Source organism: Salvelinus sp. IW2-2015, linkage group LG23, assembly GCF_002910315.2.
Source record: "Salvelinus sp. IW2-2015 linkage group LG23, ASM291031v2, whole genome shotgun sequence".
Lineage (NCBI taxonomy): Eukaryota > Metazoa > Chordata > Actinopteri > Salmoniformes > Salmonidae > Salvelinus > Salvelinus sp. IW2-2015.
The window spans coordinates 33,666,597-33,681,151 of NC_036863.1; the positions used below are offsets into that span (position 1 = coordinate 33,666,597).

At 42.3% G+C, this 14,555-nt stretch overlaps 1 protein-coding gene across 6 annotated transcripts in view; it reads left to right on the forward strand.

The window, feature by feature from the left end:
- LOC111950797 (seizure protein 6-like) overlaps positions 1-14,555 on the forward strand; it is a 249,655-nt gene that overhangs the window by 207,597 nt on the left and 27,503 nt on the right. For all 6 annotated transcript variants that reach the window (XR_011473977.1, XM_023968695.2, XM_023968690.2 and 3 more), the window contains exons 6-9: positions 8,056-8,224; positions 8,933-9,099; positions 9,219-9,413; positions 10,378-10,516. Coding sequence is in view for 5 of the 6 variants with exons in the window: in XM_023968695.2 (XP_023824463.1) it covers positions 8,056-8,224; positions 8,933-9,099; positions 9,219-9,413; positions 10,378-10,516 (670 nt within the window). In the remaining variant the exon portion in view is untranslated. The remainder of the gene's footprint in view (positions 1-8,055; positions 8,225-8,932; positions 9,100-9,218; positions 9,414-10,377; positions 10,517-14,555) is intronic.

A 14,555-nucleotide genomic window follows, 5' to 3' on the forward strand; every position in this document is an offset into this window, starting at 1 on the left:
TTATGATTAACGAGACGTGGTGTGATCATAACAACATACAGGAACTCAAGTCCTTTTGTTCACCTGACTTAGAATTCCTCACAATCAAATGCCGACCGCATTATCTACCAAGAGAATTCTCTTCGATCATAATCACAGTTGTGTATATTCCCCCCCAAGCAGACACATTGACGGCCCTGAAAGAACTTCATTCGACTCTATGTAAACTGGAAACCACATATCCTGAGGCTGCATTTATTGTAGCTGGGGATTTTAACAAGGCTAATCTAAAAACAAAACTCCCTAAATTCTATCAGCATATCGATTGTGCGACCCGGGCTGGCAAAACCCTGGATCATTGTTATTCTAACTTCAGCGACGCATATAAGGCCCTCCTCCGCCCTCCTTTCGGAAAAGCTGACCACGCTTCAAGATTGCTTCGATCATGTGGACTGGGATATCTTCCGCATAGCGGTGAACAACAACATTGATGAATACGCTGATTCGGTGAGCGAGTTTATGAGCAAGTGCATCGGTGATGTTATACCCACAGCATCTATTAAAACATTCCCCGAAAACATTCCCCAACCAGAAACCGTGGKTTGATGGCAGCATTCGCACAAAACTGAAAGCTCGAACCATTGCTTTTAATCAGGGCAAGGTGAACGGAAACATGACCGAATACAAACAGTGTAGCTATTCCCTCCGCAAGGCAATCAAACAAGCTAAGCGTCAGTATAGAGAGAAAGTAGAGTCGCAATTCAACGGCTCAGACACGAGAGGTATGTGGCAGGGTCTACAGTCAATCATGGACTACAAAAGGAAAGCCAGCCCCATCYCGGACCACGATGTCTTGCTTCCAGACAGACTAAACAACTTCTTTGCTCGCTTTGAGYACAATTCAGTGCCACTGACACGGCCCGCTACCAAAACCTGTGGGCTCTCCTTCACTGCTGCCAACGTGAGTAAAACATTTAAACGTGTTAACCCTCGCAAGGCTGCAGGCCCAGACGGCATCCCCAGCCGCGTCCTCAGAGCATGCGCAGACCAGCTGGCTGGTGTGTTTACGGACATATTCAATCAATCCTTATCCCAGTCTGCTGTTCCCACATGCTTCAAGATGGCCACCCTGGGTCTCGACCCCGCCCTGTGCAACTGGGTCCTGGACTTCCTGATGGGCCGCGCCCAGGTGGTGAGGGTAGGTAACAACATCTCCACCCCGCTGATCCTCAACACTGACGCCCCACAAGAGTGCGTTCTCAGCCCTCTCCTGTACTCCCTGTTCACCCACGACTGTGTGGCCATGTACGCCTCCAACTCAATCATCAAGTTTGCAGACGGCACTACAGTGGTAGGCTTGATTACCAACAACGACGAGACGGCCTACAGGGAGGAGGTGAGGGCCCTCGGAGTGTGGTGTCAGGAAAATAACCTCACACTCAATGTCAACAAAATAAAGGAGATGATCGTGGACTTCAGGAAACAGCAGAGGGAGCAGCCGCCTATCCACATCGATGGGACAGTAGTGGAGAGGGTGGAAAGTTTTAAGTTCCTCGGCTTACACATCACGGACAAAACTGAAATGGTCCACCACACAGACAGCGTGGTGAAGAGGTGCTGCAGCAGCGCACCTCTTCACCTCAGGAGGCAATAAAATTAGGCTTTCACCAAAAACGACTCACAAAACTTTACAGATGCACAATCTGCAGAGCATCGCGTGTTGGGCTGTATCACCGCCTGGGTACGGCAACTGCTCCGGCCATACACTGTAGTAAGGCTCTCCAGAGGTAGTGAGGTTGCACAACGCATCACCAGAGGGCAAACTACCTGGCCTCCAGGAACACGCTACAAGCCACCCTGATGTCACCAGGAAGGCCAAAAAAGATCATCCAAGGACAAACAACCACCCAAGCCACTGCCTGTTTCATTCCACTATCATCCAGAAAGCGAGGTCAAGTACAGTGCATCAAAGCGGGGACCGAGAAGAACTGAAAAACGAGCTTCTATCTCAAAGGCCATCAGACTGTTTAAAACAGCCATCACTAACATTGAGTAGGCTTGCTGCGAACATACTGACATCAAACTCCAGCCACTTTAATAATGGGAAAATGTATGTAATAAATGTTTCACTAGCCACTTTAAACAATGCCACTTTATATAATGTTTACATACCCTACATTACTCATCTCATATGTATATACTGTACTCTATACCATCTACTGCATCTTGCCTATGCCGTTCGGCCATCACTCATTCATATGTTTTTATGCACATTTTCTTATTCATTCCTTTACACTTGTGTGTATAAGGTAGTTGTTGTGAAATTGTTAGGTTAGATTACTTGTTAGATATTACTACATGGTCGGAACTAGAAGCACAAGCATTTCGCTACACTCGCATTAACATCTGCTAACCATGTGTATGTGACAAATAAAATTCGATTTGATTTGACACCCACACACACACACATACAGAAAGACACACTTTAGCTCTTCAACCCCAGGATCCATCCAGCCGCTCACTGAGAACCAATGGGAATATATAATACCCCCCCAGAGAACGCCACAGAGGCTGACAACTGAGGAGAATAACATTTCAGCTGAATGATTAAAGTAATTAAACTCAGTTTAAATGGACTGGGTGTTATTTGTCTCCCACTGCCCAGAGGTTAATTGAGGTTTATTGCGTGCTTTTTATGGTAGGCCATCCAGACTGTTCTCATAGACTAGATTTAACATAGTAAATGTAGATCATGGAYACTCGTCAGATACAACTTTAGCATTTTAGTTAATTGGTAACTTTGCAACTACTTACTACTTTTTAGCTACTTTGCAACTACTTAACATGTTAGRTAATCCTAACCCTAACCCAAACCTTAACCCTTTAACCTAACTCCTAACCTTAACCCCTAACCCCTAGCCTTGCTAATGTTAGCCGGATGGCTAACGTTAGCAATAGCATTAGCCACCTCGCCAACGTTAGCCACAGCAAATTGGAATTCGTAACATATCATGTGTTTCTACAAAATGTTTACAAATTGTCAATTTTTGCTAATTCGTAACATATTGTTCGAATTGCAATAAGTAACATATCATATGAAATGGATGATGGACATCCACAAATTAATACATACCATACGAAATGGGGTATCTGATTTAAGAACAGAATAATACYAAATGCTCTGAGAACAGGTTGGCCAATCAGGTGTCTGGCTTACCACTGTGCAACTTGAATTCTCTCACTGTAACCTCCATCCCGTTTTCCAGACTTTTTAAAATAGAAATCCAGGGTTAGGAGCAATAGTGCAGTGTTATGGCAGTGTTACTTGAGCAACTAACTCATCAAGCCTACTTTTTTTCATAAATAGTTTATGTATTTCGATCACTAACAATATTTGTCAAAAGTCGTCATAATAAAAAATGTGGAAGAGACTTTATGGTCGCACGACGATTCATTTGGTTTTTCACCAAAATTACTCTGTTCCATTCATGGATTTGTTCATTACAACCTCTTCAATATAAAGTCCCCTGTTTGGTGGACCTATGTGGTTCTGGTACCGATTCCGATCACCATTTTTGCTTATAAAGCCATCTGTGGACACTGTCGATTTCAAATGGTCTACATTGAGCGGTAGTCCTGATTCTCACGGYCACAGGAGTATGCCTCTTCTGCCTGTGTGAAGCAGGATGTAAAATCTGACACCACTTGAACCTGGGAATTCCCTCCTACCATTTAATTTGCTCTTCTGAATGTAGGCAAGCTAGAGCTGTGTGAGATATTCACAGAGGGGGCAGACATTTTGTTCAAGAGAGACCTTTAGAAAATACGCAAATTTTCTCTAACACTAAATATACAAATATGTATTTTATAGTTATGAGGAAGGTGGAATCTTATAGTTAGTCGTTGTATACATTTATTATACTATATTCAGAACAAATATAAGTAATTACAAGCCTTATTCATACAGTTTTGTTGAACAGGAAATACATAAATAAAAAAATCATATTTTATCATATTTGTACTGTGTACTTGAGCTTGTTTATTTTATTGTACCTCAGCAATGTATTTTTTTAAATCACCAGAAAGTTGAGATTTGAACCTTTCTTGGAGTATGRAGCATTACTAGTTATTGTTTATGGCCCTCTCATGATAAACAATTATTTTAGGGGATTACATAGTAACATTTTAGATTGCATTTAATTACATTTAAGAGTTTTTTAAATGTTACTCCAAAAATGGTTCACGGTAAGCAATTAAATCAATGTGGTTAAAGGCAGTCTCAGCGATATGACATAGATGCAGAAAGTAAACAGCATAGTGGGTTAATTTCTGCTTCAACTAAGAGCATTGAAGTGGGAGGTTCAACTTCGCCGCTGTTTTGGGCCTATGGCTAACACGCTGTACACCAGGGGTGAGCAAACTTTTTGCCTCGAGGGCCAGATCAGGATTTGAAATTCAACGGAGGGCCGCATTRTTTGGGTGACCAATTGTTTGTTAAAATCCATTTGCGGCGGCCTCCCGAGTGGCGCAGCGGTGCTTGAGGCTTCACTACAGACCCGGGTTCAATCCCAGGCTGTGTCACAGCTGGCCGTGACTGGGAGACCCATGAAGCAGCGCACAATTGGCCCAATGTRGTCCGGGTTAGGAGAGGGTTGTGCGCATGCACCCTGACACGGTCGCCAGGTGTACGGTGTTTCCTCCGACACATTGGTGTGGCTGGCTTCCGGGTTAAGCGGGCATTGTGTCAAGAAGCAGTGCGTCGTGGCTGGGTTGTGTTTCGAAGGACGCACGGCTCTCGACCTTCGCCTCTCCCGAGTCCGTACGGGATTTGCAGCGATGGGACAGTCAAGACTGTAACTACCAATTGGATACRATGAAATTGGGGAGAAAAAAMGGGTAAAATAAATAGATGTAAAAAAAWATATATATATATATATTTTTMAATGTCTTGCGGGCCAGTGCTGCTGGTGGAAACGTAATTTAGCTGAGTCTACCTTTAAGCTGAAATAAATGTAAACGCTTACCTTGTTTTCCTCGTATTTATTTGATGCAACAGAGTTATGGATGCAAGGACTAACCATCCAAGATATAACAATTATATACCTTTATCCATGTTTTGAGGCTATACAGTGTTTGTTCACATTTACTTTGTTTACAAACGTTGGAGTATAACAAGCTTAKATTTTGGGTTCCAATGTGGTACGATAGTTGAAATAAGCTCATGAGGCATTTATAAGCTCTTCAAGAATCAGTGGATACATATCATTCATTTAATAAGGGCTCCCGAGTGGCGCAGCAGTCTTAGGCACTGCATCGCAGTGCTAGAGGCGTCACTACAGACCCTGGTTCACTTCCAGGCTGTATGACAACCGGCCGTGATTGGGAGTCCCATAGGGTGGCGCACAATTGTTCCAGTGTCGTCCAGGTTAGGGTTTGGCCGGGGTAAGCCGTCATTGTAAATAAGAATTTCTTCTTAAAAACCTCTTGAAGCTGGAGCGCAGAATTTTTTATGTTTGGAAAAATAAACGTTCCCATTAGTAACTGCCTATTCTCAGGTCCAGATGCTAGAATATGCATATAATTGACAGAGTAGGATAGAAAACACTCTAAATTTTCCAAAACTATCAAAATATTGTCTGTGAGTATCACAGAATGATTTTGCAGGCGAAACCTGAGGAAATCCAACCCGGAAGTGACTTTTATTTTGAAAAATCACTGTTCATTGCCTGCCTTTCGTCCATTTAAAGGAATCAACCAGAGTCATTTTCCTGGTGGCTTCCTCAGGGGTGTGAACAGTCTTTAGATATAGTTTCAAGCTTTAATTCTGAAAAATTGCGAGATTTATCAAATCGCGTCAGTGGATCGACGATGTCCTTCCATTAGTTAATGCGCGCAACATGCAAAGCTTTCTCTTTTGTATTGAACAATTTACAGTCCGGTTGAAATATTATCGATTACTTATGTAAAAATAACCTGAGGTTTGATTATTAAAACGTTTGACATGTTTCTACGAACTTTACGGATACTATTTAGAATTTTCGTCAAGCCTTGATGACCTGCCTAAGGCTGTGGAATACTGAACATAACGCGCCAAACAAATTGAGTTTTTTTATATAAAATAATCTTTATCGAACAAAAGGAACATTTATTGTGTAACTGGGAGTCTCGTGAGTGCAAACATCCGAAGATCATAAAAGGTAAGCGATTCATTTTATTGCTTTTCTGACTTTCGTGACCAATCTAGATTGCTGCTAGTGTTCTTAATGTTTTGTCTAGTGATCGATAAACTCACACAAACGCTTGGATTGCTTTCGCTGTAAAGCATATTTTTCAAAATCTGACATGACAGGTGGATTAACAACAAGCTAAACTGTGTTTTGCTATATTGCACTTGTGATTTCATGAATCAAATTTTTTTTTTGCATTTTTTTATTTGGCGCTCTGCAATTTAGCGGTTGTTGATGAAAATGATCACGCTAAAGGGATCCGTGCGTCAATAAGTTTTAACTGACTTGCCTAGTTAAATAAAGGTTCAATAAAAAWAAAWAAAAATGTATACATCAAAAAATGGATGTGGCATCWGCAGATGGCCCCTTTAAACCAACCCTGAGACAGATGCTGAATTGCGATTGGCCAATATCCAACGCATGAGAAATCATGACGTTCTAAACCTTACAGTTTTCAGGGGAAATGCAGAGAAGACYCAAAGCCTGAAAATCGGGTTTCTTTAAAACCCGCTCAGACGGTTCTTTTACACGTGCTACGTTAGGTTATTCGAAGCAGAGACATTTCACTGGCTAATTCTTTCTGGTGTGGTGGGTAGGGAGAGCGGGGAGGGAACAATAAGTAGACCAGAGCTATCTGTTATTATTTAGTTTCACACTTTAAAAAATCCTGTCTGTGTAAGTGGGCTTTCCCTTTCTCACATGAGCATAGTAAACTGAATTTATCCACTTTGGTTGATTTCCTGCTGTGGCCAGACATGGAAAGGTTTGGCTATACTTGCAGCTGTATAGCCAAATTGCTATCAGACATTGAGGTCTGGGTTAGGTCAGTAGTGCTTTGACATATGTTGTTCTTCGTCCTGTTAATTATTTTGTAAATATTGTAGGAAGGCCTACTTGACTATTGTTTATATCCACTGTGAAAATAATAGCCCTCACTGCGACGGCTAACTTCACATTGTGTAAAGCCCACGCCTCCCTGTCTACCAGTAATAGATTGTACTTAGGCCTTAAGTGAGCTTTTACACCATGTCAGTTGAGCATCATCATTAAGGTTCAAAGTTGATTGGTTGTGCTGTGAGGCCTGGTTTCGTAGTGTCTGATTACCAGTATGGCAAGAGGGAGCAGTGCTACGGAGACGAGACCTAGCTAGTGGCTAACACTATAGTAATTAGGAGTGGGCTACATGACTAACGTTCACCTGCTCTGGGATAGGGAAGATACCTAGTCAATTGTACAACTGAACGCATTCAACTGAAATGTGTCTCTCTGAATCAGAGAGGTGCGGAGGGCTGCCTTAATCGACATCCACATCTTCTGTGCCCAGGGAATAGTGGGTTAATGCCTTGCTCAGAGACAGAACGGCAGATTTTTACCTTGTCACCTCGGGGATTCGATACAGCAACCTTTCGGTTACTGCCCCATTGCTCTAACCACTAAGCTACCTGCTGCTCTATATAGCACCATCTCTTCTGCCAGCCCCACTCTCACTCCCTACAGCTGTTCTGCACTGATACTATTCTGCTGCTATGCTCTCCTCACTAGTCCATCATCACACACAGTCAGAAAGTCAGTCAGTCCCTGGTGAGTTGGCTATTCGCCAGACCACCACACAGCTCCCAGACTCCAAAACATTCTCCTTCTCTTTCAGTACAGGAATGGAAACTTTCTTACTCCTGACCTCAGGTTCTATGTACTGGGGTATTACTCAGCAAAGAGAGAGCAGAAAACCAACATTGTTATAGAAAATAAGCCTTTCTACAAAGGGACATTTAAGTTATTTTTATATCTAACCTCCCCTTCCTCTCTCTCCGTCTCCTTATCTCTCTTATCAAATCCATCCTCAATACAGCTTCCTGTGGTGGTATGATTAAAAATGCCACGTTGGGCCGTATTGTCTCTCCTGGATTCCCTGGCAACTACAGTAACAACTTGACGTGCCATTGGGTACTGGAGGCTCCTGAAGGCCACCGGCTTCATGTTCACTTTGAGAAAATGGCTTTGGCTGAGGATGATGACAGGTAGAGTACACAGAAAGATGGATGGAAGCTGTGTGTGTGTGTGTGTGTGTGTGTAGTGTGTGTGTGTGTGTGTGTGTGTGTGTGTGTGTGTGTGTGTGTGTGTGTGTGTGTGAAGGGGGGTGTTGGTGCGTGCTGAAGTGGTAGAACTTGGAGGCGTCTCTTTATTTGTTGCTAATTAGTTTCCAGTTGGGCTAGATATGGCAGGTTTTACCTCAGGCTGTCAGAATGCGATGCAACACTGGGCAACAACACCTAGCCTAATTGTATGCCTTAAATAGGCATATGCTTGCTAAGGCTAGGCAACTAAATCCCCTATGTGAGTGACTATGAGTCAAATTTGAACGGATTGGAGGATGAAATTGAAACGGCTTTATGTAATTTTAAATAATTAACTGTATTTCCTCATGCAAATTAATTGAGGGACTATAGAGGCCACTCAGACGCAGGGAGACAGTAATTAATTACATTTTTGTACCATAACTACTATGTCTCAAGGCTATGGTAACAAACTGACATTTAATGAAGCTGCTTGCTGCCGAGTTGTGTAGAATCTTATCACAGGGTTATTACAGCCACAGATGAAACAATGAGTGCCACTTCAGAACCACTCACCACTCCCTTTGGATGTTTCTCTTAGTCCTCAATGGCAAGTGTGTCTCATTCCCCCTTCCCCCATTTTATTAAGCACTATTTTTGATTGTGTTTCAGACTCCTTATAAAGAATGGGAACAACATTGACTCCCCTCCGGTGTATGACTCCTACGAGGTGGAGTACCTGCCCAATGAGGGCGTGGTGAGCACAGGCCGTCACCTCTTTGTGGAGTTCACCACAGATGGGACGGTCACCTCTACGGGAGCAGCAATCAGATATGAAGGTACTTCAAAGAATCAACAGAATACTAGCATTTATTCAACCTATGCTAACTAATGTCAAATTGAGGATTGATGGTGACTTATTGTAACAAAAAATCCACGTGTGATTTGTGTCCTGCAGCTTTTGCAAAGGGCACATGCTATGGGCCCTTTGTGAAGTATGGCAACTTCACCAGCAGTGACACGGCCTACGGTGTGGGTGCAGTGGTGGAGTTTGCCTGTGACCCTGGCTACACTCTGGAGCAGGGCTCAGTCATCATTGAGTGTCTGGACGCAGAGAACCCCCAGTGGAATGAGACAGAGCCAGCCTGCAGGGGTGAGTCCTCATCCCATTTACAAAGCCAGGCCACAGAATTTCCCCTGCTCATGTTTGGCTAATTCTCTATCAGCATCTGGGTACAATCTAGGAACCCCYGCCACAATAAACCCAGCTACCCCAGTCTCCCAGGATCTGATCCTCAATGACTTTTCAATATGTCATGCATCCTAGCCCATGTGTTTCCAGGGCAGGTTTCAGTAGTGCTACAGACCGAAGGTATTCCCCTGTGCAGTCTAGGCTACACACTGAGCCATATGGCCAATGGCCATCAAAGCCTAGGTGTATTCTCTCTTTCTCTTTCGCCATCCTTTTCTTTCTTTCTTTCTTTCTTTCTTTCTTTCTTTCTTTCTTTCTTTCTTGCTCCCTTTCCCCCCTTTACTTTAGCTTTTTCTTTCTCACTCTCTCTCTTTCCCACAGACACACACACACTGACCTCACAACCTCTTACACTTTATCTACTTCCCCCGCACTGCCCCACACCACACTGCCCTTGATCTTACAGCTCTTCAGCAAAGGTAGACTTTAAAGGATTCAATTTCTGCTGAGCTACACTACTGTATTTTACAGCGTTAGCCATTTGTAATGGTTCTATACCACCCCTCTTGCTCTTGAGTTTTCAAGGAGCATAGAAAGTCATTATGAATGGTATTCTGTTCAGCAGTGATGCTCTTTCATCGCCGTCGCTTATTTACCCATGTGAATTCACACGGCATTTGAAAGATGTCCCACAGTCCCCAGACCAACAGCAAAACCCCATATTATTTCATATCATTAGCTCAGCTGGCACTGACATTTTAGATGTTCAATCACTTGACTGTGAGTAGGCCTACATGTTGTTAGTTTGATCTTGGTGTTTATTTTTATCTTTGTGCGAACTAGTTTGGATTATCACAGTGTTGGCCATGAATGTATGTGTTTCTCAGTATTTGGATTTGACTCTGTGTTGGTGTGTGTGTCCCAGCTGTGTGTAGTGGTGAGATCACAGATTCAGCCGGGGTGGTTCTCTCTCCAAACTGGCCCGAGACCTACGACAAGGGCCAGGACTGCATCTGGGGCATCCACGTGGAAGAGGACAAGAGGATTATGCTGGACATCCAAGTGTAAGTGACAGCTCTCCGCTCCAACAGCAGCCATAGTGGTCACTGCCCAGCTAGCACATAATGTTCTGAGAACCATATGTTTCTTAGAGCTTGGTGAGAGTGTGGTTGTCCTTTGGTTATTTAGCGTACAGCTTTCTGTGAATGGTGCAGGATAGTTGCTTGGCTTTGGAACATTGTTAGTGCATTTAACCCTCTGACACGTACTAACACACAGGTGTGATCATTCTACGGTGGTCCATGCAACATACACTCAAACCGGTGTGATTAGAACAGTTATTTAGAACGTCCAGTTACGATAGACACAGCAGTCAGCGTTTGAGCTGGCCACACTGTTTTTACACAGAAACATTTTGCATAAACAGTCTTCACAACGTTATGCCCTCAATGTGAGCAGTTTAGTTTTGGATGCAATGTTCCGACATTCATAGAAGTAGCAACAGCATAACATAACTCTCATCCAGACCGGAAAATGTATGCGGTATTAGTTGTAGCGCTAACTGAGGAAAGAGTGACCTAACACAAACGGTCCTTTTTAGCTCTCGACTGACAGAAACCATAATATGAATTAGCTAATAGCCATTACTATTTACAATTCATCACGTGTGCGCTCACCAGTGATCGACATAATTGAGTAAAACACTTTCAAAAAATGTACAAGTAATCCGACGATGGGTAGTTTGTGCGCGCTGCCATGTTTGTTTTTCACGTCAACCAAATTTAAGAATTTGATGATGAGTTTGGTCTGTTTGCAGTATGTATGTTGAAGGGAGTTGTGTCGTCTACCATCATTCACTTCCATCATTCACTTACGGAAGTTAACTTGAAAGACTAATGAACCATCCCTTCACATCTTTGGTCTGACGTTTACGTGACAACAGAATGCATTGTATGATGTCAACAAGCATGGCCCCACACATTGCTGGCAATTAGCTTAGCATTACCTCATCATAATCAGAACAACCTTCAAAAAAGTACATCACCACCTTTAAAAATGRACATAATTTGTGTCCATCACAATCTATGCAAGAATCAGAATGCATGATTTGTCACCAGTACTTGAAAACGTGAATAAAACAGTAAATACAGTATGCTCCAAACGTACAAAGGGTGTGCTGCAGTGGAAAAGACACCACGATATACAGAAACAAGCTATAACGATAACACAATAAGGCACTTACTTTGCARACATGTCCAAAGTTATTAGTAGTAAAGAAAACAACAATGAAGGCAATGCAAGCGTCAGCCAGAAAATGTGCCAGGGGGGAAATGTTTGCGCAAGTTCTTTTCTGACAATAGATGCACAAATGTCTGCATACTTGATCTGGGGAAACACTGGGGAAGTGCTTGGGCTCTGTCGAAGAGAAACATTTGTCCGGCTCAGTAATGCCTCAAATGTAAATTGTCCGCAATAGTGAAATGTGCTACTTCTATGTGAATTAATAAGGAGGCAGAACACAACTTAATTCAAACAGTTGCTAGAAAATAAAACTTGTTAGAATTTTTTTATTTATTGACAAGTTGAAACAGCCTATAGATAATTATCAGCGAGAGTGCCTTGGTTTGAGAGTAGCATGCATTAACTGTTATGTAACAATCACATTTTGGAACAGTGAGTGCATTCTGACATCACACGCATAAATAAACTCACTCTGGTGCGACAGTTAGAGATATTTGGAACTCCCACATGAAAAGGTTAAGGAACTTGAAACAAAATATAACATTATTTTCATTGTATTTCATTARTTTAACACAGTGGTCATCAATGTTTTCTGAGTCTCTGATCACTTTCTGAGTCAAAATACAAACATGACATAAACTTAAGCCTAAGCAACATTATCCTGTTAAAAAAAGTACTGTTGCCATGAGGTTTGTGCAATAGGCTATAGGCTATTGCCAATGCATTGTTGTTCACAACATTTAAAAATATATACACTACCGGTCAAAAGTTTGGGGTCACTTAGAAATGTCCTTGTTTTTTAAAGAAAACCACATTCTTTGTCCTTTAAAATAACATAAAATTGATCAGAAATACAGTGTAGACATTGTTAATGTTGTAAATGACTATTGTAGCTGGAAACGGCGGATTTTTTATGGAATATCTACATAGGCGTACAGAGGCCCATTATCAACAACCATCACTCCTGTGTTCCAATGGCACGTTGTGTTAGCTAATCCAAGTTTATAATTTTAAAAGGCTAATTGATCATTAGAAAACCCTTTTGCAATTATGTTAGCACAGTTGAAAACTGTAGTGCTGATTAAAGAAGTAATAAAACGGGCCATCTTTAGACTAGTTGAATATATAGAGCATCAGCATTTGTGGGTTCGATTACAGGCTCAAAATGGCCAGATGCAAAGACCTTTCTTCTGAAACTCGTCAGTCTATTCTTCTGAGAAATTAAGGTTAGAAATCGCCAAGAAACTGAAGATCTCGTACAACGCTGTGTACTACTCCCTTCACAGAACAGCGCAAACTGGCTCTAGCCAGAATAGAAAGAGGAGTGGCCCCGGGAGAGGCCCCGGTGCACAACTGAGCAAGAGGACAAGTACATTAGAGTGTCTAGTTTGAGAAACAGACGCCTCACAAGTCCTCAACTGGCAGCTTCATTAAATAGTACCGGCAAAGCACCAGTCTCAATGTCAACAGTGAAGAGGCGATTCCGGGATGCTGGCTTTCTCACAGTAAGAACTTTCTTTTTTGCCTGCTACATTACAGGAGACACGGTAATCTGAGCCATTCGATTAGCCAAAGGTAGACCTAAGTTTACATACACCTTAGCCAAATACATTTCAACTCAGTTTTTCATAATTCCTGACATTTAATCCTAGTAAAAATTCCCTGTTTTAGGTGAGTTAAGACTTTATTTTAAGAATGTGAAATGTCAGAWTAATAGTAGAGAGAAMTATTTACTTAAGCTTTTACTTCTTTCATCACATTCCCAGTGGGTCAGAAGTTTACATACACTCAATTAGTATTTGGTAGCATTGCCTTTAAATTGTTTAACTTGGGTCAAACGTTTCGGGTAGCCTTCCAGTCAAGCTTCCCACAATAAGTTTGGTGTGAATTTTGGCCCATTTCCTCCTGACAGAAGCGGGTGCAACTGAGTCAGGTTTGTAGGCCTCCTTGCTCCCACACGCTTTTCAGTTCTCCCCCACACATTTCTATAAGATCGAGGTCAGGGCTTTATGATGGCCACTCCAATACTCCAATACTTTGCGTTGTCCTTAAGCCATTTTGCCACGACTTTGGAAGTATGCTTGGGGTCATTGTCATTTGAAGACCCATTTGAGACCAAGCTTTAACTTCCTGACTGATGTCTTGAGATGTTGCTTCAATATATCCACATAATGTCCTACTCATATGATGCCATCTATTTTTGAAGTGGCACCAGTCCTCCTGCAGCAAAGCACCCACAACATGATGCTGCCACCCCCATGCTTCACGTTGGGATGGTGTTCTTCGGCTTGCAAGCCCCCCCTTTTTTCCTCTCAACATAACGATGGTCAGTATGGCCAAAAACAAAGTTCTATTTTTGTTTCATCAGACCAGAGAACATTTCTCCAAAAAGTACAATCTTTGTCCTCATGTGCAGTTGCAAACCGTAGTCTGGCTTTTTTTATGGCAGTTTTGGAGCAGTGGCTTCTTCCTTGTTGAGTGGCCTTTCAGGTTATGTCGATATAGGACTCGTTTTACTGTGGATATAGATACTTTTGTACCTGTTTCCTCCAGCATCTTCACAAGGTCCTTTGCTGTTGTCTGGGATTGATTTGCACTATTCACACCAAAGTACGTTCATCTCTAGGAGACAGAACGTGTCTCCTCCCTGAGCAGTATGACAGCTGAGTGATCCCATGATGTTTATACCTGCGTACTATTGTTTGTACAGATGAATGTGGTACCTTCAGGTGTTTGGAAATTGCTCCCAAGGATGATCCAGACTTGTGGAGATCTACAATTTTTTTCTGAGGTCTTGGCTGATTTCTTTTGATTTTCTCATGATGTGAAGCATCAAGAGTTTGAAGGTAGGCCTTAAAATAC